Source organism: Pan paniscus, chromosome 13 (assembly GCF_029289425.2).
Source record: "Pan paniscus chromosome 13, NHGRI_mPanPan1-v2.0_pri, whole genome shotgun sequence".
In the NCBI taxonomy this organism is placed as follows: Eukaryota; Metazoa; Chordata; class Mammalia; order Primates; family Hominidae; genus Pan; species Pan paniscus.
This window is the reverse complement of record NC_073262.2, coordinates 39,107,371-39,133,285: the sequence shown is the minus strand read 5'-3', so window position 1 is coordinate 39,133,285 and position 25,915 is coordinate 39,107,371. Positions and strand designations below refer to the sequence as shown.

General features: G+C 46.8%; 1 protein-coding gene and 1 long non-coding RNA gene across 2 annotated transcripts in view; one reads left to right on the top strand and one right to left on the bottom strand.

The window, feature by feature from the left end:
* LCT (lactase) overlaps window positions 1-25,915 on the bottom strand; it is a 57,289-nt gene that overhangs the window by 17,534 nt on the left and 13,840 nt on the right. The window contains exons 4-11 of the mRNA XM_003822810.6: window positions 21,643-21,745; window positions 19,762-19,840; window positions 15,088-15,808; window positions 10,052-10,697; window positions 6,185-7,735; window positions 4,865-5,133; window positions 2,504-2,794; window positions 1,667-1,865 (exon numbers count right to left, since the gene is read on the bottom strand). Of these exons, the coding sequence (XP_003822858.3) occupies window positions 1,667-1,865; window positions 2,504-2,794; window positions 4,865-5,133; window positions 6,185-7,735; window positions 10,052-10,697; window positions 15,088-15,808; window positions 19,762-19,840; window positions 21,643-21,745 (3,859 nt within the window). The remainder of the gene's footprint in view (window positions 1-1,666; window positions 1,866-2,503; window positions 2,795-4,864; window positions 5,134-6,184; window positions 7,736-10,051; window positions 10,698-15,087; window positions 15,809-19,761; window positions 19,841-21,642; window positions 21,746-25,915) is intronic.
* LOC134728691 (uncharacterized) lies at window positions 16,213-22,754 on the top strand. The gene is made up of 2 exons (XR_010109338.1): window positions 16,213-18,376; window positions 19,417-22,754. It is a non-coding gene; the product is annotated as an uncharacterized LOC134728691 (long non-coding RNA).

Sequence of the window (25,915 nt, the reverse complement as noted above, 5' to 3'; positions counted from 1 at the left end):
TCAGAACTAGAGAAAAGGGAAACTGGATGGTTCTCAAGGCACAAAAATAGGTCCACAATTTCTTATTCAAAACCCTAAGGGATCCCACAATCTTACTTTTGGGTATTTATCCAAAGGAAAGTAAGTCAGAATACCAAATCAATACCTTGACCTCTGTGTTTATTGCATCACTGTTACAATGGCCAAGATATGGAATCAACCTAAGTGTCCATCAACAGATGAATGGATAAAGAAAATGTGGCATCTATATATGATGGAATACTATACAGCCATAAAGAAGGATGAATCTTATCATTCGTGACAACATCGCTGGAACTGGAGGTCATTATGTAAAGTGAAATAAGTCAGGCACAGAAAGGCAAATACTGCATGTTCTTACTCACATGTGGGAGCTAAAAAGATGAGCTCCTAGCAGCAGAGAATAGAATTGTGATTATTAGAGGATGGGAAGGGTAGTAGGGAGGGAGGATTGGGAGAGGTTGGTTAATGGATACAAAGTTAAGCTAGATAAGAAGATGAAGTTCTAGTGATGTGTGGCACTGTAGAGTGAATGTAGTTAACAATAATTTAGGCTGGGTGCAGTGGCTCACACCTGTAATCCCAGCACTTTGGGAGGCTGAGGCGGGCGGATTACCTGAGGTCAGGAGTTCGAGACCAGCCTGGCCAACATGATGAAACCCCATTTCTACTAAAAATACAAAAATTAGCTGGGCATGGTGACACATGCCTGTAATCCCAGCTACTTGGGAGGCTGAGGCAGGAGAATTGCTTGAGCCCAGGAGGTGGAGGTTGCAGTGAGCTGATATCATACCACTGCACTCCAGCCTGGCCAACAGAGCTAGACTCTGTCTCAAAAAAATAAAAAATGAATAAAAAATAATGATACAAAAGAATTTAGTGTATATTTGCAAAAAGCTAGAAAAGAGGACTCCGAATTTTCCCAACACAAAGAAATGATGAATGTTTGAGGTGATGAATATACTAATTATTCTGATTTCATCATCACACATTGTATACATGTATCAAAATATATTTTGTACTCCATACATATGTACAATTATTGCATGTCAACCAAAGTTAAAAGAAAAAAAATCTTTTAGGGTCAGATGTGTTTTGGAATTAAATGTTTCCTTTGAGAAAAGTACCTATCAGCCCCATGGGCCGCAGACAGCTCTCCATAGTCAAGCACACTGATATCTCTGCAGCAGAACTTAGGAATGTTTGCTCAGTGCGATAAAGACCATGAGCAGCCTCCTGTTGGTTTGAGTCAGGTTTCACTACGATTAAATGAGCTCAGGTCAGCCAAACCAATTGTCAGAAACTTTGGGGTTTGGGAACTGTGGAAACAGACTGTAGACCTGTACAGCCTGACAAACTGTCCTTCCCCACATCAATTTGCCCACATCTCTGATCTCAGAGAGCTTCCCACCTGAGGCCGATCAGAGTCACAGAGCAAAGAAATGAACCCACCTTGAGGAATTGAGATGTGAAATTCATGTTTAACAATGCAATGCCAGGAGGGAAACCTCTACAGCCCTGAGCAAGAGGCAGGGTTTCTGCCATGGGGCTTTCTTGGTTGCCTCGTCCTGTGCCATCTGGATTTCAACTCTTGATGTGCTAAGAATGCCATGATCCAAAGAGCCGATGAGCCAGGGCTGGGACTTACCTGGAGCTGCTGTTCCGTAGCCATAGCCCTGGTAAGCAATGACAAAGGGCTCATTCAGCGTGATCCAAAACTTCACCTTGTCTCCCAGCCTCTGGAAGAGCACATCTGCATACTCCTTAAACCGCTGCACGATGGTCTCATTCTCCCAGCCTCCTACATCTTGGAGCGTCTGTGGTAGGTCCCAGTGGTAAATGGTCACCTGGGAAGAAGCCAGATCAGCTGTTGCATCAGTCATGCTTTCCATGGGAAGCCCTAGGTTAGATGTGCCAGCATCAATGTCTGCTGCAAATCCTGAGAGTGACTTATGAGACAAAAAGGCTCAAAGATTTTTTTCTTTTTCTTTTGGGAAAAGGGTAAATTGCTTTCAGGGAGAACTAGATGGCTGAGGTCAAGGTTGGGAAGGAAACTCTTTTATGCTTTTCAAATTCTGCATCATATGAATTCACTGAAAATTAAAAAGTTAAATTTGAGGTCGAGCACGGTGGCTCATACCTATAATCTCAGCACTTTGGGAGGCCGAGGCAGGTGGATCACTTGAGGCCAGGAGTTTGAGACCAGCCTGGCCAACACAGTGAAACCCTGTCTCTACTAAAAATACAAAAATTAGCTGGGCATGGTGATGCGTGCCTATAAGCCCAGCTACTCTGGAGGCTGAGAAACGAGATCCGCCACTGCACTCCAGCCTGGGTGACAGAGCGAGACTACGTCTCAAAAACAACAATAACAACAAAAGCTAAATTTGAAACCAGCATTTTGTTTACATGATAAATGTGCTCCCCCAGCCCCGCTGGTTCCTGCATGTGGACTTTCCCAAGGCCTTGCCAGGACCCACCATACCTGGGGCTGGATGCTGGCGGCCAGCAGTGTATCGATGAGCCTCACGTAGTAGTTCAGGCCCGCTTCATTGATGTACCTGGTGGTTCCATCAGGGAGGATGCGAGACCAGGAGATGGAAAAACGGTAGTGGGACACGCCCAGGTTCTTCAGGGTGACCAGATCCTCAGCAATCTTGTGATAACTGTCACAGGCCACATCTCCAATGGCATCGTTCTCAACCCTCAGTGGTGTGTGAGAAAACGTGTCCCAAATGCTGAGTCCTTTGCCATCTGCTCTCCACGCACCTTCAATCTCAAGATGACAAGACATGGTCTTATTAAGTCATTCAGTCAAGCACTCACAGGTTCCTTTCTTTCACTGGGTGAGTCTCAAGTCAGGACGTTTACTCTTTTGTGATAATGCTTAGCTTAAAACAAGCACATTGGTCCAGGTGTGGTGGCTCACGCCGGCAACCCCAGCGCTATGGGAGGATCGCTCGAGCCCAGGAGTTCGAAACCAGCCTGGGCAACATGGCAAAACCCCATCTCTATAAAAAAAATCAAAAAAATTAGCCAAGTGTGGTTACCTCCTCTGCGAGCCTGCTCTGGCCCCCGCTCAGTCTCGGAACTCCCCTGGCTTTCTCTACGCATGTGGCAGGCCCACTCTTGCACAGAGACAGACGCAGGCAGAAGATGGAAAGCAGGAACCACCACTAACTGCCAGGCAAGTCACTCTTGCCTTTTCCATTTTTCTTGCACAAAATAAAACCATCCTATTTTCTGTATGAGCAAGCCTCATTTTGGCATGAATACAGTAGTGGTGTGATGTTTTTAGGACATCAGAATAAGCTCAGGCCCATGCTGAGAGCCAATGTGAGCAAACTGCCTGCTTGGAAGGATCTAGCTGGGGAATAAAGGGGTCCAACAGGGACTCGTCATAGTCATGGGCTGTAGAACAGTGTTTTGGTCAATGACAGACCTGATATATGATGGTGGTCCCATAAGATTATAATGGAGCTGAAACATTCCTATTGCCTAGTGCTTTGCAGCCATCATAACGTTGTAGAGCACTGCATTATTCATGCTTGTGGCAGTGCTCATGTCAATAAATCTACCGTATGGCCAGCAGTATAAAAGTATAGCACATGCAGGCCGGGTGCTGTGGCTCAGACCTGTAATTCCAGCACTTTGGGAGGCTGAGGGAGGAGGATCACTTGAGGCCAGGAGTTCAGACTAGCCCTAGCAACATAGCAAGACCCCCATCTCTACAAAAAAATTAAAAATAAAAAATTCATTGGGTGTGGTGGCATATGCATGTAATCCCAGCTAATGGGGAGGCTGAGTGATCCTCCTGCCTCAGCCTCCCGAGTAGCTGGGACTACAGGAGTACACCACCACACTTGGCTAATTTTTTTGATTTTTTTATAGAGATAGGGTTTTGCCATGTTTTGCCCAGGCTGGTTTTGAACTCCTGGTCTCGAGCGATCCTCCCATAGCACTGGGATTGCAGGCATGAGCCACCACACCTGGACCAATGTGCTTGTTTTAAGCTAAGCATTATCACAAAAGAGTAAAAAAGTTTAAAAAATTAAAAAGTTAATAAAGTAAAAATGTTACAGTAAGCTAAGGTTAATGTGTTATTGAAGAAAGAAAAACATTTAAAAAATAAATTTAGTGTAGCTTAAGTGTGCAGTGTTCATAAAGTCCACAGTAGTATACAGTAATGCCTAGGCCTTCCCATTCACTCACCCCTCACCCACTGACTCACCCAAAGCAACTCCCAGTCCCGCAGGCTCCATTCATGGTGAGTACCCTGTCCAGCTTTTATGCCATATTTTCACTGTGCCTTTCTACATTTAGATACATTTAGATACACAAATACCACTGTGTTACAACTGCCTACAGCATTCAGTACAGTAACAGGCTGTACAGGTTTGTAGCCTAGGAGCACTAGGCTATACCGTGTATCCTAGGTGTGTAGTAAGCTACACTATCTAGGTGTGTGTAAGTGCACTCTGTGTGATGTTCACACAACTATGAACTCACCTAACATCACATCTCTCAGAGTAAATCCCTGTTGTGAGCAATGCATGACTGTATTTGTGTGTCTTTGCCCAAGTACTTCTGCCCAGGCTCCCCCTGCTCCATCTGGCCCTGCAAGCACCCATCTCAGGACAGCGAGCCTCACCATGCTGGTCTGGGTAAATTTGGGGGTGTGAAGAAGCCAGGCTGTCTGGAAGAGGACCTCCCAGACTCCATGCTGCCCCTCCATGGGTCTGCTGGAATCTCCTGTTCATGCATCTGCCCTTCCCAGCACTGAGCCCAGAGCCTGGCACAGGGCAGGTGTGCAGTCACTGGTGTCCCACCACCCTGAACTCCTCACCTGATATGCAGCAGAAGCTGCACTCCAGATGAAGCCCTCAGGAAACCGTCCGTACAGAAACTCATCCTCCCTGGCCAGTGGCATGCCGTTGTTGCTAATGACCTCTGTGTAGTACCTGGCGGAGGCTCTTGCTGTGCGAGGCCTGTTCGTGTTGTTGAAATCAACATGGTACAGTCCAAACTTGACCGTGTAGCCATTTAGCCACTCAAAGTTGTCCATCAGAGACCAGGCGACATACCCTCGAAGGTCTATACCATCGAGCCTGTAGGCTGGGAACATCCCAAAGGGAGCAGAGGAGAGCTTGACACCAGGAGTCAGGACCTCCATGCAGCCAACCCACTGCCAGCTCCTCAATTCAAGGTTGTGGTCCTAAAAGTGACATACACCCTGAGAGACCAACAGATCATCTGTTGATCTTACTTTTCTGCCAGTACCTATGACCCCACAGCAAGCATTAATGACTGATTATCTCCAAATCAAATTCTTCTCTTGGGGTAAAGAAACATGCCCCAAATTCAAGATCTTCAGCCCACTTAGGAAGTTAAGCCCAATGCATCTGTAGTCCTAGCTACTGGGGAGGCTGAGGCAATAGAATTGCTTGAACTCGGGAGATGGAGGTTGCAGTGAGCCGAGATCACACCATTGCACTCCAGCCTGGGCAACAGAGTGAGACTGTCTCAAAAAAAAAAAAAAAAAATCAATGAAACAAAAAGTTGATTTTTAGGCTGGGCACAGTGGCTCACGCCTGTAATCCTAACACTTTGGGAGGCAAAGGCAGGTGGATCACTTGAGGTCAGGAGTTTGAAACCAGCCTGGCCAACATGGTGAAACCCCATCTCTACCAAAAATACAAAAAAATTAGCCGGGCACGGTGGCCATTGCACTTCAGCCTGGGTAACAGAGCAAGACTCCATCTCAAAAAAAAAAAAGGAAGTTTGAATTTACACAACTTTCTTGTTCTGGGGTGCATGGGATAAGCTCTATGAAGGCAGAAATTTGTGTTTTGTTCATTGCTGTATTCCCAGCACCTAAAATAGAACTTGCTCAGTAATGAATGAATGGACCCATGACAATATAAATATTCTGCTAGGGACCCTGTGTGTGTAGTGTTTGTGTTTTTCCTCTGCAGAGACAACCATAGCCTTTTTTCCCCCAGCTTCTCAAGGAACATATAACCCCCAAACAGATAAAGAATTATGGAGTTGGGACCTAAGAGAGAGATCTATTGATGGTTCATAAATCATCCCGGCAAAACATTTCAGGCATATGACCCAGGGAATGTTGGAAGATTTCTTTAAGGGGAACTGAACCCTCACACACCTTTCAAAGCCTCATTGATGTAGGTTTTGTGGTAAAATATCCTATCAGTATCCTCCGTGTTCGGATTGGTCAGCCCCACTCCGTTTTCGGTGATGTAAATGGGGATGTCACCATACTCTTCCTTGATCCAGTTCAGCAGCCTTCGCGTCCCCCAGGGCGCAGCTCTGTTCATTGCCGTGGAAGGCCATGAAGGGTCCTCCTCCTCGGCCATCTCCCGGTCGTCTTCGTAGGAGGGTGGGTTTAGCCTGGGTGTTTTGTACTGCACGATTCTGGAGTAGTACGTGTTGAGGCAGAAGACGTCGGCCGTCGCCCTGATGAACCTCTTCTCTTCCTCAGTGAAGCTTGGCAGGCGGGAGGTGGCTAAGTGCTGCAGTTCACTCCTGTTCCCCACTTTCCACTTCATGGTGTCAGGATAGTCTCCGTTTCTAAAAATGGGGTGAGCAAACCAGCCCAGGGAGAACTGCAGCATTCGGTCAGCGGCTTCCACATCTCTGGGGACCCCTGGTGACTTGGGCTCTGCCCAGTGTGTACTGAGGCTCAGCGAGATGACCCCCTTCTGCTCCTGCCTATATTTCTCATTGTACGTGTGATAGACTCTGGCATGGGCTTTGATGACGGCGTGGGCTATCCTATATGGTGCCCAGCCTGGGTCCTTCACCCCTGGGGGAAATTCCCCTGAGCCATAACCCAGCCATGCCAGGTACATGGGCTCATTAAAAGTCATCCAAAACTTGACTCTATCACCAAAGGTCTGGAAACAAAAGTCTGCGTAGCTGTCAAACAAGTCAATCAAGGCAGGATTCTCCCAGCCTCCGATATCCTGGAGGGCCTGGGGCAGGTCCCAATGGAACAATGTCACCATGGGAAAGATGTTGCTTGCCACCAAGCCATTGATCAGCCTGTTGTAATAATCAACCCCATGACTGTTGATAGAGCTGTTTCTCCCAGTTGGGAAAATCCGAGACCAGGAGATAGAGAAGCGGTAGGCCTTCACCTTCAAAGCTCGGAGCATATTCAGATCGGCATCCAGCTGGTGATAGCTGTCACAGGCGATGTCTCCAGTGGCATTGTCTTTCACATTGCTCCCTGGTGTGTGGGTAAAGTTATCCCAGATGCTGGGGCCTTTGCCATCGGCATCCCACCCGCCTTCAATCTGATAAGCGGAAGAGGACACGCCCCACAGAAAGTCATCCCGAAACGTCCCGTGGTAGAACAAATCTCTTTCGAACTTGGGTTGGCTGGAGAACTTTTCCCAAACGACTTTAGCCTTGGAGGGCACCTCAGATGGAAAAGTGAAGGCTCTGACTTTGGAGGGGAGGTTTACTGTATTAGGTGGTAGCAGTCTTTTTGCCCCCTTGGTGAGGAAACCGTTCTTTTCTATGATGCTAGTGAAAAAGTAGGCAGATTTCCTGGGAGTCCTTGACTTGCTGCTGTCGCTGAAGTTGACGTGGTGCAGGCCAAACCGCTGGCTGTAACCAGAAGGGCCTTCGAAGCCATCAATGAGGGAACGAGCAATGTAGGAACGAACATCCACAGAGTCTTCCTTGATAGCTGTGAAGAAAAATAAAAATTAGATTTATTTATTTATGGATTTATTTAATTGAGATGGGGTCTCACTGTGTTGCCCAGGCTGGTCTCAAACTCCTGGACTCAAGTGATCCTCCCAAGTAGCTGGGACTGACTACAGGAGTGAGCTAGTGCACCATTACTTTATTTATTTATCTTTTAAAGACTAGTCAGTGCAGTAGTGAGAAGGGGGAGAAGGGTATTAGAAGCTGTTTGATCTGTAACTGGTTGTGAACAGTCAACTGAGATAAGTTATTACCTCAGACCAGCGAGGACTGTTTTTCAATAAAATAGTTTTTATTGAAAAATTAGAAGTATAGTCTCTGTTACTAATGTTGCTTTTAAAAAGTGTTCCTTTTGACATGAAAGTTTTGGGGGTGACTTGGGTTACCCCCCAAATGTTCATCCTTTTTCCTCCTCAGAATGGATAAAAGGAAAATCCACAAGATCCTCACAAAACATCAGGCCACTTTTGTGGCCATAAATCTCAAACCAAAGGAGCATCCCCATCTTCAAATAAATAGTGGAGGGGATGTGTCCCATGTGTTACCACCAGGGTGTCTTGGTTTTATATAAAATACATAAATCAATCTTTTAACAATATGCTTTTGCTTTTCCTTGTTTATGTTTAGTAATATTGACATTAAGTGACAACATATTTCATATTTTAAAAAAGAAATAAAGCAGCCTGGGCAACATGGCCAGACTCTGTCTCTATTGAAAAAAAAAAAAAAATGTGGCCAGGCATGGTGGCTCATGCCTGTAATCCCAGTACTTTGGGAGGCTGAGGCAGGCGGATCATGAGGTCAGGAGATTGAGATCATCCTGGCTAACATGGTGAAAACCTGCCTCTACTGAAAATACAAAAAAATTAGCCGGGCGTGGTGACAGGAGCCTGTAGTCCCAGCTACTCAGGAGGCTGAGGCAGGAGAATGGCGTGAACCCAGGAGGCGGAGCTTGCAGTGAGCCGAGATCGCGCCACTGCACTCCAGCCTCGGCGACAGAGCCAGACTCCGTCTCAAAAAAAGAAAAGAAAAGAAAAGAAAATTAGCCTGGTGTGGTGGTGTGCACCTGTAGTCCCAGCCACTTGGGAGGCTGAGGTGGGAGAATCGCTTGAGCCCAGGAGGTCAAGGCTGCAGTGAGCCCAGATCAGGTCAGTGTACTCCTCAGAGCAAGACCCTGTCTAAAAAAATTAAAATAAAAATAAATAAATAAATAAAGCCTAAAACATATATTCCCTGATACAGTGCATTGAATGGTGACCCCCGAAAGATATGTCTAAATTCTAACCCGTGGTGCCAGTGAATATAACCTTATTTGGAAAAAGGATCTTTGCAGATGTAATTAAGTTAATGAGCTCAAGATAAGAACATCCTGGGTTAACTGAGGACTGACCTGTGAGATGAAATCTATTTGCCATACCTTTCCAATTGGAATAAAAAGACATATGAAATAGTATGTCAGGTAAGAATGAGACCGTAGATGTGGATCAATTGGATCAAAATCAATGACATAGAATGTAGATTTTATAGCCAATTAAAGGAAATGAAGACCAGTGTGGCTGGAGCAATGAGGGAAGAGTTAATGGGTTGGAGTCCGGAGGATCACTAGAGCCTAGGAGTTTGAGGCTGAAGTGAGCTATGAACATGCCACTCTATTCCAGTCTATGTGACAAAGCAAGACCCTGATTCTAAAAAAAAAAAAAAAAAAGATAATGAGGCTTGATGACTGCATAGGACTCAGATGGGCAGAATGTAGACGGAGGTATTATTGCCTAATAAGGACACTGGGTCAGGCATGGTGGCTCATGCCTGTAGTCCCAACACTTTGGGAGGACTGAAGTGAGAAGACTGTTTGAGCCCAGGAGTTTGAGACCAGCCTGGGCAATGTGAAGAGACCCCATGTCTAAAAAAAAAAAAAATAAGCCACGCATAGTGGTTTGCACTGTGGTCCCAGCTACTCAAGAGGCTGAGGTGGGAGGTTGGCTTGAGCTTAGGACTTTGAGGCTGCAGTGAGCGATGTTTATGCCACTGCACTCCAGCTCTCCAGCGGGCAACACAGCAAGACCCTGTCTCAAAAACAAAACAAAATAAAACAAAAAAACCACAGGAGCAAAGACGTGAATGACATGAATGAACCTTGGGAAAGAGAGTTAGGGAGCTGACGTGAAGGACTCCCCACTATTATGCTTTCTTTGGCTCCATTTCTCTAGGAGACTTTCTTTGTCTTATTAAACAAAACTGTGAAGACTTGGAGAAGTACCACCCACCTTCCAAACACTGGCACATCCATTGTTCTTACCCTTGAGCACCTCATTGATATATTGATTGAAGTAGTCTACTCTCAAGGAATCATCAAAGAGATTTTCACTTTCCCCTATGGGCATGCCATTCCCGGCAAGGTATATTGGAACTTTTCCTCTTGTGTATTCCAGGGATACAAACTGCAACAGCCTCCTTATCCCCCAGGGCACCACACGAATCCAAGAGGATGAGGTCTGGGGCCACACATGGTTCACGTGTTGGGAGAAGCCTCCAATGGTATCATAGCTAGGGATGCAGGTGTTTTGTGGGGCGTTGCTGATGAGGCGGGAGGTGTAATGCGACAGACCCAGAAAATCAGCAGAGCCTTTCAGGAGCTGCTTCTCTGCCTCTGTGAACTCGGGGAGTTGAGCCACAGGATGGGAGCACTGTCTGTTCATCTGTTGGATCTGGGTCCTCAGGGTGGCTGGGTAGTCTCCATCCACAAAGACAGGGTGTGCAAACCAGCCCAGCATGAAGTGCAAGAAGCGCTCAGAGGCTCTTAGGTCCTCAGGCCTCTCTGGAGACAGGGGTTCTGCCCAGTCTGAGTTCAGCACAATGCCCACGTGCCCCTGCTGCTGTGGGCGATGGTGGCTGTTGTAGTGGTGCCAAGTTCTGGCATGAGCCTTGAGGACCAAGTGAGCCACCTTGTGAAAAAGTAAGAAGGAAATACAGTGATTAGTAATAATAACAATGACAACAACAGGACTAATGAACCAATAACAAGTCAACAACAATGTCAACAAGTCAATAAAGACAACAACAACATTGACATTGTCAATATTGACAACATCAGCACTAATGTTAACATCAAGTCATCAACAAATAACAATGTTGACACTAACGTCAATGATGTTAACAAGTCAATAATAAAGTTAACAAGTTAACAACATAAACAACAAGTTAAGACTGATACTAACAATGTCAACAAGTCAACAATGTCAAGAAATCCAAACCAATGTCAACAAGTCAATAATATCAACGATGTTGATGTCAACAACATCAATACCAACATGAACGGCATCAACAAGTGAACACCAATGTGAAAAGGTCAACAATATCAAGTCAACAATGTCAACAAGTCAACACCAATATCATCAACAAAATCAACAAGTCAACAGCAATTCTTCAAAATTGTCAACAAAATAACAGCATCAACAACCACATTAACAATAACAACTAACATATATTGGGCACCTACTACTTAATGAATTCTCTCATGTAATCCTCACCACAACCTCATATGGCAGGTACAATTATTATCACCACTATAGAGATGGGGAAAACAAGATCCAGAGCTGTGTAGTAACTTCACAAGGCCAAGAGTCAGGAGTAAAGTGAGAACAAGCCCCTGGCAGTCTGATTCCAAGCCTGTTACTGTTACCCACACTGCTATTCTGCCTCTGTCCTTAATAAGTGCTTTTTGAGAAATTAGTCCATGGGGAGGATTATTTTAATTAGCACACAAGGGAGAGGAGGGCTCTTTCTTGCTTATTTGTTCTTCTTTCTGTTTAATGGAATCTCGGAAGAAAAACCAAACTAGGAGTTTCTTTGTAGACTTAACTCATGCTCTTACAAACAGCAACAGCTTTTTGTGGGAAGTAGGGGCAAAAGGAGGGTGTCTGAAATATAACAAGCCTAGATTTAAATCTTGACTCTGTTACTAACTTGTTAACTTGGACAATTTATTCTCTCAACTTCAGCTTACTTGTTGGCAAGAAGTGGGTAATTATGGATCCATCTGGGATGATTAAATACATGTATATAAAGCATTGAGCAGAAACTCAGAGAGCAGGAGTGAGCTTGCTAAATCTTAGCTTGCTTTCCTTTTTCCTTTTTATCATCTGAAGAGGATGACACTTACCTCTGAAGAATTTCATGTCAAAATATGCCATAATCACTAAAACGCCTGGCTGCTTCTCACATCCCAAATATTCGTCCTTAGTTGAGTTCTAAACTCGAATGGCAAACTGTGCTCCTTTCCCAAAAGCAAGGATGTCTTTCTTCTAAATTAGCCAGTGTCAGGAAGGGAGCTCAGTGGAATATTAGACAACCATCAAAAACAGTCATCACGACTGCTTAATAATAGGGAAAAGTGCTAATGACATGATATCAAGTAAACAGTGAGCAACAATCTGAGGTGCCCTGTGACAACATCATAAATGCAAAGAAGCCAAGACTGGAAGGAAATACTCTAAAATAATAAAATACCTTTTTTTTTTTTTGAGATGGAGTCTCGCTCTGTCACCAGGCTGGAGTGCAGTGGCGCAATCTCGGCTCACCGCAACCTCCACCTCCTAGGTTCAAGCGATTCTCCTGCCTCATCCTCCAGAGTAGCTGGGACTACAGGTGCCCGCCACCATGCCAGGCTAATTTTTGTATTTTTAGTAGAGACAGGTTTTCACTATGTTGGCCAGGCTGGTCTCGAACCCCTGATCTCGTGATCCGCCCGCCTCGGCCTCCCAAAGTGCTGAGATTACAGGCGTGAGCCACCGCGCCTGGCCCAAGACATTTTTTTCTTTAAATTTTTTCCTTAATAGTTGCTATGAACTGAATTAGTTCCCCCATCAAAATTCATATGTTGAAGCCCTAATCCCCAATGTGATGGTATTTGGAGATAGGGCCTTTGAGGGGTGATTAGATTTAGAGGAGGTCGTGAGGGTGGGACTCTCATGGTGGTGGTATTAGTGTCCTTATAAGAAAAGATACCAGTGAGTTCTTCCAACCACCCCTATATGAGGACAGCAAGAAGGTGGCTGCCTGCAGGCCAGGAAGAGAGCCCTCACCAGAACACAAACATGCTGGTCCCTTGATCTTGGACTTCCCCAGCTCCAGAATGCTGGGAAATAAATATCTGTTGTTTAAACCACCAGTCTATGGTGTTTTGTTATTGCAGCTCAAGCTCACTAAGACAATGGTATTCTAACATTGAACTAATAAATAAAGGGAAGAATTGAAGGAGAAGAGTGAAGGGGACTTTCTCATCAAAGTCTCTGTAAAGATATCTCAAGAGCCACAGTTCAAAGGGGAAGAAAAGCCTAAGAAGAAAACGTTTAGATAAGTTTTACAACAAGGAGTGAAACAGAAGATTTCAAACCTTCCATTTTCAGAAGGTGGGTGGTGGAATGGCTCCATATGTGCAGTCACTTGCTGCTCAAGAGCTGAATGGAAGCTCTGACTTATGTGCTACAATGTTTGACATTTCATTGAGTTATTTATTCATGATGTTCCAGCTCACCCTAGTAATGGTCTTTTTGAAGAGTTCTGTAATTTTGCTACGTGTGTTAGTGTCATCTTCCCCAAAAGGCTATAACATGTCCAGGGCATGGCTGTGACCCCTCTTTAACACCTAGCACGGGGCACAGGAAATAGTATTATTATTATTATTATTTTTGAGATGAAAGTCTCGCTTTGTCACCCAGGCTGCCCAGGCTGGAGTGCAGTGGCATAATCTCGGCTCACTACAACCTCCGCCTCCCAGGATGAAGTGATTCTCTTGCCTCAGCCTCCCAAGTAGATGGGATTACAGGCGCCCACCAACACATCTGGCTAATTTTTGTATTTTAGTAGAGACAGGATTTCACCATGTTGGCCAGGCTGGTCTCGAACTCCTGACCTCCCAGGTGATCTGCCTGCCTTGGCCTCCCAAAGTGCTGGGATTACAGGCGTGAGCCACCATGCCCGGCCGGAAATACTCATCTTTAAGAATGGAACCCAAACAGTGACAGGGAAAAGGCAGACTAACATGTCCATCCTGAAGAACACTGCCAAAGAAAGCTGGTGGGTTTTCTGGGAGATTCCGAAGAAAAAGGGAAATAATGGAAAAGACCTATAACCATTTAAAATTTTGTGCCAAGTGTATACATCCCCTTCTTGTTGAAACGATGCCCTGACTGGCGTCTGGAAAGCCAATGCCTCCTTGCCTCTTCCCTCTCTGCCTCCTCAGCTCTCAGTGAGCGTATTGAGGAGTAAAGCATGGGTCCTTGGCCCACACCAGTCAGTTGTCACAGCCCCCTGGCCAGGACCCAGCAATGAGTTCAGGGTGGGTATGCGACCCACTGAGAGACCATGAGACACAGGGACACTTCTGTTGGGAAGGACAGAAAAGAGCCGAGCTTTTGTCCCTACTGGTCATGAAATAACAGAAACAGGGCTGCTGCCATCTGGCTGCAAAGTAGCCCAAGAATAAAGCCAACGAGGGGAACAGGAGAGGAACTGGGTCCTGGTGGCATCGCTTGTGCTCTGATCAAATTCCACCCTGATCAGGCTAAATGAAGAATTTTCAACCTCCTGAATGTGTAAATTCTCTCCTTGCTTAAGTCACTTTGGGTTGAGCTTTCTGTCACTTGTCACTGACATGAGGAACTTGATTTGGAGTCAAGAAGACTCGGACTCAAATCCTGACTTCCACCTGGCTACTCACTAGCAATGTCATCATGACCACATTGTTTATCCTGTCTGAGCCTCACTCATCCCTCAGTGCTATTCTGAGTATGTAATAACTATTATATTTTAAAAGTACCAGTAGAGGGTCTGGACAAAATAAGGTGATTAACAATTTTTTTTTTTTTTTTTTTTTTTGAGACAGGGTCTTGCTCTGTTGACCAGGCTGGAGTGCAGTGGCAAAATCTTGGCTCACTGCAGCCTCTGCATACCAGGCTCAAGCGATCCTCCCACCTCAGTCTCCTGGGTAGGTGGGATCACAGGTGTGCAACACTATGCCCAGCTAATTTTTGTATTTTTTTTGCAGAGACAAGATTTCGCTATGTTGCCCAGTCTGGTCTCGAACTCCTGGACTCAAGAAATCTGCCTGCCTTGGCCTCCCACAGTGATGAGATTACTGGCATGAGCCACTGCACCTGGCCAGGTGATTAACAATTTAATTAACAATTTATGGTTCCTTCCCTCCCCCTGATTTCCTTTAAAGAAAGAACAAAAAGTAAAGGCTTGCTGATGGAAGAAAACAGAGAAAATGACTTTCTTCCAGCCAATGTCCTTTCTCCTCCAATTAGTAGGAGCTGCAGGGATGGGAAGTACCTTAAAAGAGGCCACTCCTGGGTCAGAGATGCCGGGAGGGTGCTGACCGGTGCCATAGCCTGCGTAGCTCATCACCCACGGCTCATGGAAGGTCACCCACAGCTTCACACGGTCCCCAAATGTGGAGAAGCAGAAGGCCGCATAGTCCAGGAAGGCATCCACCACGCTCTCATTCTGCCATCCACCATGATCCTGCAGGGCCTGAGGCAGGTCCCAGTGGAACAGCGTGGCCATGGGCTCGATGCCCGCATCCTGTAGGCTGTCAATCAGCTTGTTGTAGTAGGCAACGCCTGGGAGGCTGGGGCTGCTCCCGTGCCCCATGGGGAAGATCCGGGACCAGGAGATGGAGAACTTGTACACCTGAGCCCGGAGGCCGCGAAGCAGGGCGACGTCAGAGGCTACCTTGTGGTAGCTGTCGCTGGCCACCTCCGGCGTCGCTTGGCCCTCAGTGGTGTTCAGGAGCCTGCGTGGATCCCAGATGCTCGCCCCTCTCCCACCCTCGGCCCAGCCTCCTTCCACGTTAAAGGCTCCTGTGGAGGCACCCCAGAGGAAGCCTTCAGGGAAAGTATCCTGCAGGAAGGCATCCCTTTCCGCCCTGGACTGATTGGCAAATGCTTCCCAGACTCTCTGATAGGCAGAGGCAGGAGAGGAGTCCGTGGTCTCGTGGTCCTGCTGCTGGTCAGGCTGAAGGGCCAGGCTGCCAGTCAGAGAACAAGACATGCTGCAGGATTGAAGGGACAAAAAGGGACATAATAATGAGTGACGCTGGCAGTTACAAATGCCCCCTACGGATGACTACTGTGTTTAATCAGAAAAGATTCCAGAAACACTGAGTCAAAAGTCATATCTGCAAAGCCATGGGCAGGAAGTAACTGGCAGATGGGAAAATTATTATTATTACCCCTTCTGAGGTGAGTGATTCTTGCTCTTTCATGGTTAAAACAGGAACAATGCTACTGTTCTCTGTATTAGATTGCCCTTGAATATTGTCTTCAGTGTTAGTACCATACTTTATTCTTCTTATAATTCATTATTTGTAAAACATAGCTAATAATAACAATGACTCCAATTTATTGAGCCTTGATTCTGCGCTGGCCACTGTAATAAGAATGGATGTGTATTATCTCATTTAATTTTCCCAACAAATTTATGAGATGGGTACTACAATGATTTATCCTCATCCTACACAGGAGGAAACTGAGACTAAAAGAAACGGGGGCTGGGTGTGGTGGCTCATGCCTGTAATCCCAGCACTCTGGGAGGCCGAGGCAGGTGGATCACGAGGTCAGAAGTTCGAGACCAGACTGACCAACATGGGGAAACCCCGTCTCTACTAAAAATACAAAATTAGCCAGGCGTGGTGGTGGGGGCCTGTAATCCCAGCTACTCAGGAGACTGAAGCAGGAGAATCACTTGAACCCGGGAGGCAGAGGTTGTGGTGAGCTGAGATCATGCCATTGCACTCCAGCCTGGGCAACAAGAGTGAAACTCCGTCTAAAAAAAAAAAAAGAAATGGAAAACTTCCTGATTTCAGGGAGCCAGCAGCTATTTATCAGCTGGTACAGAAGTACACTGATGTGGACCAGTTGAATATCAGTCCTGGCTACTGCTTCCTTTCTTCATGCTGCTTGGATTTCTGACATAATGGCAGGAGCTCAAGCATCCATCCTGAACCATGAGGTAGAAACCTTATTAAAGGTGACAAAGCAACAACAAAGGAGCCTGGATTCCTGGTGATTATGAGTAACTTCTCCTTGCACACAGCTTGCAGGTGGTGGAGCAGATTCTGTGCTTTTAACCTCATACACATACATGTTTATGTGCATGTATATGCGTGTACATACGTATATGCATATGAAATAAAACATCACATAAAAGTGCATGCTGCATTTATACAAAATGTGGTCTGATTTTTCTATTTTATTCTAGTCCATTTTCCTCCCTCCCACTCTCCTTTCCTCTTTTTTCTTTCTTTTTTTTCAATTGTGATTGCCAACTTCTAAATTGAGTCATGTCATGCAGGCAGGAAGCATGCATGCTGCAAATTACAGCCAGCAGAGGTCGGCCTTGAGGAGTGTGGCACATGCCTGGGGAAAAGGACGTGGAGTACAAGAGCATCTCCCTGTCACACAGCCATCGTGTGGAGAGCCGATGGCACCTATACCAGGCTGGCCCACAGCGCAGAACTGGGAGAAGTGACAGGAACACTGCACAGGGATCTTCCTCTCAAAAAGCGAAGCCTGGGGCCGGGTCACTCTGCAGGAGGCGTCTTCCGAACCTAAGAGCCTTCTGTTTCACTCAGCATCAACTCCCTGACATTTGCTAGATCAGGGGGAAAGGCCTTTCTTTCATAGATGATCCCAAAACATATGCGACTGTGGATCGCAGCTGGGGATGTGTCGCGGCCCCTCGGTGCTCAGCCTCTGCGTATCCACGGTGCCCATAAACACAGCGTCCGCTGCTCCAAACCTCGCTCTTACCCAGCCCTCCTGGCCCTGACTGTCCTCCTGGATTGCATGAAGAGTTTTAAGGAAACAAATAAACTGCCCTGGGATGAAACAGAACTTGCTGTACAGGCTTGGAGCTGGGAACCCTGGGTTTGCCGGCCATGGAGAGGGATTTAGCACATGACGGCACCTCAGGCTCCACACCCAGGGCTCCTAAGTTCTCCCTTTTTTAGGGTGCAGTGCTGTGTGTCTCCTGCCACATTCTCATGTGAGAGTTGTTCAGGGGCCCTCTGTCTCCCCTATAAGGTCTAGAATTCTGAAGGAGAAAACTAGGTTAGTCATTTCTGAATCACTCCCCACCCACCGCCCCTGCATTCAGCGGGTTCTCCAACCACATCCTCCTGAGTAGGGGCCCCTGGCTGTCCGTTTAATGTAAGCCTGTGTTGGCCCTCCCCTTCAGGCAAAGCACCACCAAGTGCTGAGAGAATCTCCGAGCTGGTGTCACTTGTAATCACTGGCTTTTCAGGGAACCCATTTTATTACGGCTTCTTGAGTTTTCTTTTGTGAAGCCACAGCCAGTCCTTCTTGGCTGACTCCAAGTGTGGTCAGGAAGCAGTGGTAACCCATGTCTGTCTATTGCAAGTCTGCACTGCCACACAAAGCCTGAGGTACAGCTGCTGCTGCGGGTCTGTTGATCTGAACTGCTGATTTGAAGTGGATTGAGAGGATGGAACAATAGAAGGAGGATATGGCTCAGGACAGTCAAGTACTGGAAGAGGAAAGGTACAAAGAGGTGTTGGCACTGAATGACCCTGAACAGGGCTGCACTGGAAATATCAGAGGTGAGTGACAAAGAGAACTCTAGTTGAAGGTCTGGAAGTCAATTATTGTCTCCAGCTTTTGTCCCACCCTAAGGGATGGTGCATGAACTTCATGCATGTAACATCCCTCCAGGAGCGCTGAGGTTCTGGGCAATTCCCAGTGCTGGCTACCATGCCATTCTTTTCTCATTCACTCAAGAGCGTATTGGGATATGTGTGCATGAAAGCAATGTAATTATGGGCACAACCTCAAAATCTGCTCTAATTTTTTTTTTTTTTTTTTTTGAGATGGAGTCTCGCTCCGTCACCCAGGCTGGAGTGCAATGGCGCGATCTCGGCTCACTGCAAGCTCTGCCTCCAGGGTTCACACCATTCTCCTGCCTCAGCCTCCCGAGTAGCTGGGAATACAGGCGCCCGCCACCATGCCCGGCTAATTTTTTTGTATTTTTAGTAGAGACGGGGTTTCACTGTGTTAGCCAGGATGGTCTTGATCTCCTGACCTCGTGATCCACCCGCCTCGGCCTCCCAAAGTTCTGGGATTACAGGCGTGAGCCACCGTGCCCGGCAATCTGCTCTAATTTTTTAAAGCATATCATTTGCAAACTTTGGCACTTGAGTCACTCAGTAAGATATTATTTACAACCCCACCATAGATTCAAACCTCTGTCCCTAGAATGTTGTCGAGTTAGGCATCTGGCTTGCAGCAACAGCTGGCTTTCCTGTCTATGCTGTCTCCTTCCAGGGAGGATGTTTCACCCTTCATATTGAGGAAATGGGCACAGAGAACCCATTTCTCTTACTCATCATGTAACTTCAGCGGGATGGTCAGATCTATCTTTAACCTGGCCACTCTTCCACAAGCTCACACTGTCTCCAGCAAGATCTTAAACTAGAAGGCAGGAGTTCAAATCCTAGCTGGTGCAGTGGCACAATCTCGGCTCACAGCACCTTCTGCCTCCTGGGCTCAAGCGATCCTCCGACCTCAGTCTCCCAAGTAGCTGGGACCATAGGCATGCACCACTATGCCTGGCTAATTTTTGTATTTTTGTAATTTTTTGTAGAGACAGAGTTTCACCATGTTGCCCAGCCCAGTCTTGAACTCCTGGACTCAAGCAATCTTCCAACCTTTGCCTACCAGAGTGCTGGGATTACAGGTGTGAGCCATCATGCTAGTTGCGCACAGTTGGGCGAACTGACAGATGAGAAAGCAGAACCTCGTGAGTCCCACTCAGTAAGAGACTCCCTACTTTCTTTCTGAGTCTTTGTTTCTCATCAATTGAATGGCAATAATCAACTTGGTGGCCCAAGAGTTGATGACAACAGTCCTATAAGATTATACATGTAAAAGAAACAGAGTATTCTACAAATATCAGTTATTGATAGTTCAATAGGCAACCTGACATTACCTTTTCTTGGAACTTGATGAACAACTCAGAAACTCATTAATATCAAACCCAATGGTGAGCACTTGGTCTTTATTTATGGCTGTAAGAGAAGAAATTGAATTAACTCTATGTAAATGCCAACTAAGAACATGCAAATCTGAAATCAACAGTTTTCCTCGCTCATACGACACACCCAAACTCCAAGCAGTGGTTCCAAGCCCCTTTGGAAAATACCATGGGCTAACGACTTTAAAAGCTTAGAAGTGAGTTCTACTTACTTATTACTTAAAAGTGGTTCTCAAACTTCAAGGTGAATCAAAATCATCTGTAGAGCTTGTTAAAACACAGGTTGCTGGTCCCACCCCAAGAGTGTCTGATGCAGTAGGTCTCAAGTAGGGCTCAAGAATATGCATTTCTAATGAGCTCCCAGGTGATGCTAATGTTGATGCTGCTGGTCTGGGAACCACAACTTTGGGAACAATTGATTTAGAAGAACTCAAAGATCAGAAAGGGGTGGAATATTTTTTAAATTGTGGTAAAATACGTATAAACAGAAAAGGTACAATTTTAACCACTTAGAGAGAGGTGGGATCTAAGAACAGAAATTGTTATGCCATCAAAGGTGAGTTAAGATAAGCATTATTAAATGGTATCTATGGATGAACTTCAGGGGCCCTGTGGAGCCAACCCAATGCTGGGAGGGGGTCCAGGTGTGCTATGGTTTGGATGTGGTTTGTCCCTACAAAAACTCATGTTGAAATTTAATTGCCAGTGTAACATTATTGAGAGGTTATGGACTTTTAAGAGACATTTGGGTCATGAGGGATCCACCTTCAGGGATTAGTGCAGTCTCCAGGGAGTGAGTGAGTTCCCATTCTAGTGGGACTGGATTAGTTACCATACAGTGGTTGTTATAAAGTGAGGCTGCTTCTGGTGTTTTATCTATTTGCAGGCACTTCCTTCCCCTTCCACTTCTCTGCCAGGTTAGGATGCAGCATGAGGCCCTCACCAGAAGCTGACCAGATGTGGCTGCCTGATCTTGAACTTCCCAGTCCCCAGAACCATGAGCTAAATAAACCTTTTTTCTCTATAAATTACGCAGTCTAGAGTATTCTATTATAGCAACACAAGACAGACTAAGACACAGTGGTAGAAAGAACACTACTGACTTCTCCCATACTCTGGCCTATGGACAAGAGTGACAGACAGACAAGAGTGAATATCAGGGCCCTCAGGCACATTCCCCTCTGCCCCTTCCTCCCTTCTTGCAGAGTCTCCAGTGACTGCCAGCCTCAGTGCTATCATAGACCCCATCTTTCCCCTGACTTGATTGGACCAGAAGCAGCCTCCTGATCCATGGCCAACAATCAGATTCACTTTCAAGAATTTGAACTAAGAGACACTAGGAAGATGGCCCTTGAGCTGTGAGTCCTACACTTGAAAGTTCTTAGCATCTTGGTCAGGTACCCACCAGGGCCATGTGCAAACTGAGATAATGGGGACATGGAACAAGGGTAAGTGGAGAGGGCTGGCTGGAGAGAGACAGGCAGAGGAAAGCCCTGCCAAGAGGAGCAGAGATGAGAGACCTTGGAGGGAGAGGTAATGAAAGGAGGCAAAGATGATTTTCCATGCTTACAACTCACAGCTGAGGCCTAACTATCTTTATGTCCATAAGAGGCATCCTTGTGTCGAACCTCTCCTCTTTCTTGGGTCAATGGGGGATGGTTGCAAGGGACCATCAGTAGGAAGGCATAGTACACTAACCCAGTCTGGGGTGGGCTTTTAGACTAGTCTTCCTCCCATGCTCCTCCTCCCATTGGAACCCCGGACTTTCAAGACTGCTACCTAGCACACCAGTGCACCAGATGTCACTCAAAACCTCTTCAGCAATGGCCCACTCACCTTCAAAAAGGCTGAAGAGCAGACTGGCTGGGTTCTTCATGGTGGAGGGGCAGTCCGGGAGTTTTAGGTTGAAGATGAAAACTTTCACTTTTGGCTCAATGGTCTGAAAAAGAGAAGGACCAGCAAGTGAACTGAAGCCTCCTGGAAAGCATCTTGATAACAGGGACAGAGTTTCAAGATGAGAAGCTGTGGCACTTACTCTGGCTTTGGAAATGACCTCTAAGTATCTCAGTTAATTAAAGGAGCCGACTCTAGACTCTGAAGGAGAAAGATCTACAATTTTCAATAACATAGTCTACCCTCCCCACCAACCCCCACCTTCACCTCTTCTTTCATCACAGGCTTACAGGGCACCTCTTAGAGCCAGGCACGGTGTTAGGATCAGGAACAAGGCCACTGCTCACATCCAGAGCCTGTGCTACTTAAGAAGCTTAGTTAAGAGGCCACCATCTATGGATGTCTGGGATTTGCTTCAAAATAATCCTGTTTGGTTAGCTGGGTGTGGTGGTGCATGCCTGTAGTTCCAGCTACTTGGGAGGCTGAGCCAGGAGGATCGCTTGAGCCCAGGAGTTTAAGGCTGCAGTGAGCTATGATTGCACCACTGCACTCCAGCCTGGGTGACAGAGCAAGATCCTGTCCTAAAAAAAACTTTTTTAAATTAAAAATCTAGTTTGGGAGATAGAAGTTATAGGTTAGGTGAAAGAAGATTAGCTATGAGCCAATAATAGCTCTTGCAGCTGGAGATGGCTTCGTAGGGGTTCATCATTCTTTTTACTTTTGGATGTTAGAAATTTTCCAAAACAAAAAGTTACAGCAGCCCAGTGGGTGTGGTGGCTCACGCCTATAATCCCAGCACTTTGGGAAGTTGAGGCGGGCGGATCACCTGAGGTCAGGAGTTTGAGACCAGCCTGATCAACATGGTGAAACCCTGTCTCTATCAAAAATACAAAAATTAGCTGGGCTTGGTGGTGCATGCCTGTAATATCAGCTACTTGGGAGGCTGAGACAGGAGAATCGCTCGAACTCAAGAGGCAGAGGTTGCAGTGAACCGCTGCACTTCAGTCTGGGCAACAAGAGCCAGGCTCCATCTCAAAAAAAAAAAAAAAAGAAAAGTTATATTAGCTGTTATCATTAAAATGGAAGCAAATGTAATTTCCTCTTCTTATTTCTAGCCATTTCAGTATCAAGGAAAACGTCTCAGGGCTGACATGCTGTTTGACTTCACTTTAAATTACCTTTTTTGCGGGGCTTGGAGTTTGGTCATTTTACTCACAGTAACTTTTTCCTCCTCTGAGCAACTAAAAGCTACCAAAAGATACCAATAGTAACCACTTTAAAAGGAGCCAGGCATAGTCTTTACTTTCTCATAGCCACCTGTGACTTTCTTTACAGATGGGGAGTCAGAAGCTCGAGAGGCCGAGCGGGTTGCCCATGACTGCGCAGTTAGTGGAGCTGTGACTCCACACAGTCCTCATCCCTCCCTGTGCTGGGTCAATGCAGTGGGGACAAACGACCCAGGGTGGCGTGCTTAGGGAAGCAAGGGTTTTCTCCTTCCTGAAAGATGGATATGCCATGAGGCAGCCGGTGATGTCCCAGGGCTGGAGAGCTAGAGGAGCCTCGGAGGCCCCCAGCCTGTCTTCTGCCAAGCGGAGAACTCCCTGGGAGCACAGCTTTTTCTGATAAGTGGATGGGGGACCTCCTCGTGTGCCTCCTGCAGAACCGAGAACCCTGGGGTGTGCCGCAGCTCTTCATTTCTGGGCTTGAGGCTGTTCTCAGGCCCTCAGACAGCTGTGTGCTGTTGGGGAGTGGCCGCTGAGGGCCCCTGAGGCTCAGAGAGGGCTGTGCAGGTGCTCCGGGGAGAGGGTGGGAATGGGAGCAGGTGCCTGCTCCTCCCTGCCCTGCTTTCGCCCTCTTCCCTTGCAGCCCACAGGAAGAGGCCCCTTCAAGGGGAGGGTGGGGTTCCAGGACAGGGAGGGAGGGGACACTGGGAAGGTGGGCAGCGCGATTCAGGCTCCTGTGGACACAACTCAGCCCCTGTTCTCAGGGCAGGCTCAGCTGTTCTCCCTGTCCTGGGTGTGGTAACTGTGCATGGGAAATGCTACCAGGCATGAGACCACAATCCCAGGAAGGAACAGTGTGCTCTCCAGCTCAGGGGTTGTCAGCTGTCATTTCCGAATCTTTGAGGCTGCCTCTGAGGGGCCAACCCTACCCAAGGAAGTAAAAGGAATAGATAACCATTGCAGAACATTTATAAACGGCTGCTAAGTTTGTCTAGGGAGAGTTTTACTATTTGGCTGGCCAGCTACAGACTGAAGTTCCAGTGCTTTACCCAGACACTGGTAGAAGTGTCTTGAAAATGTGGTAGCCAGGTGCAGTGGCTCATGCCTGTAATCTCAGCACTTTAGGAGGTCGAGGGGGGTGGTGGATCACTTGAGGCCAGGAGTTCGAGACCAGCCTAGCCAACATGGTGAAACACCGTCTCTGCTACAAATACAAAAAAAAAAAAAAAAAAAAAAAAAGCCAGGCATGGTGGCGGGCACCTGTAGTCCCAGCTACTTGGGAGGCTGAGGCAGGAGAATCGCTTGAACCCCAGAGGTGCAGGTTGCAGTGAGCCGAGATCATGCCACGGGGCACTCCAGCCTGGGTGACAGAGCGAGACTCCATCTTAAAAAAAAAAAATGTTGTGATGGAAAAAGGGAAGAGACTGAAAATCACATCCTCAAGTACCAGCCATGCAGTGCCTCTGCTGCCTGTCAGAGGCACGGCGCCTCCGCACAACAGAGATGGTTTTAAAATGGCAGCTTTGTCTGAACCCATTAGCCTAGCAACAAGCTCTGGTTTAATTCCATGAGGAGGACAAAAGGCAGCTTTAGTCATCACAGGCACAAGCAGACCTCGAAGACACTAGAGTGTTACGTAAGGCCCAGAAACCTTGTCAGCCAGCCCGCAAGCACAGGCCCTGGGCAGCAAGCAAGTTTAGGTTCAGGTGAGGCATTCCCAAAAACAACTGAAACTGATCATATGTGATTTAAAATATACCACCCTCATTATCATGTTCCAAACCCTTGGACTTCTTTTTCTTTTTCTTTATTTTTTTTTGAGACAAGTCTCTCTCTGTCCCCTGGGCTGGAGTGCAGTGGCGCCATCTCGGCTCACTGCAACCTCCACCTCCCGGGTTCAAGCGATTGTTGTGCCTCAGCCTCCCAAGGAGCTGGGATTACAGGTTCGTGCCACTATACTTGGTTAATTTTTGTATTTTTAGTAGAGATGGGGTTTCGCCATGTTGGGCAGGCTGGTCTTGAACTCCTGGCCTCAAGTGATCCGCCTGCCTCAACCTCCCAAAGTGCTGGGATTACAGATGTGAGACTTATTTTTCTTTTGAAAAGACAGTGTGGTGTCTTAGAATGAGAAAGCCCTAGTTCATATCCCAACCCTGGAGCTCACCACCTTGGTTAAATTGTTTAAACCTTAGGGTGTGTTTTGAGAGGTTGAGATGATGTGAGAATGAAGTGCCTCCCAGGTGTCTGGGATAAGCAAGCACTAAAATAGCTGTTACTCAGATGTCTTTGTGGCTGCATCTGTCACCTTTGATTAGATCAGTGGTTCCCAACATTCTTGGCACCAGGGACCGGTTTCGTGGAAGACAATTTTTCCACAGACTTGGGGGAGGTAGGGGGGATGATGGGGATGATTTGGGGATGAAATTGTTCCACCTCAGATTATCAGGGATTAGATTCTCATAAGGAGCACGCAACCTGGATCCCTCGCATGCGCAGTTCACAATAGGGTTTGTGCTCCTATCTAATATGGTCGCTGATCTGACAGGAGGTGGAACTCAGGTGGTAATGCTTGCTCGCCTGCCACTCACCTCCTGCTGTGCAGCCAGGTTCCTAACAGGCCATGGACCAGTACTGGTGCTCCGCCTGGGGGCTGGGGACCCCTAAATTAGATCATCTTATTATTTGTAGATAACAAAAGCAGCAGTGTCTACTATATAGACAGCTAGAAACACACAGACATTGGGATACGACTGGTGCTAATTTGTCCATTTCAAGCACTCTGCCTCAGGTAAAATGGAGGGTCCATGTAGCTGAAGCTCAGTTTGACATTCCTGAGCTTGGCCTTTTATTTTTATTTTTATTTTTGAGATGGAGTCTCGCTCTGTCACCAGGCTGGAGTGCAGTGGCGAAATCTTGGCTCGCTGCAACCTCCGCCTCCCAGGTTCAAGTGATTCTCCTGCCTCCACCTCCCAAGTAGCTGGGACTACAGGTGC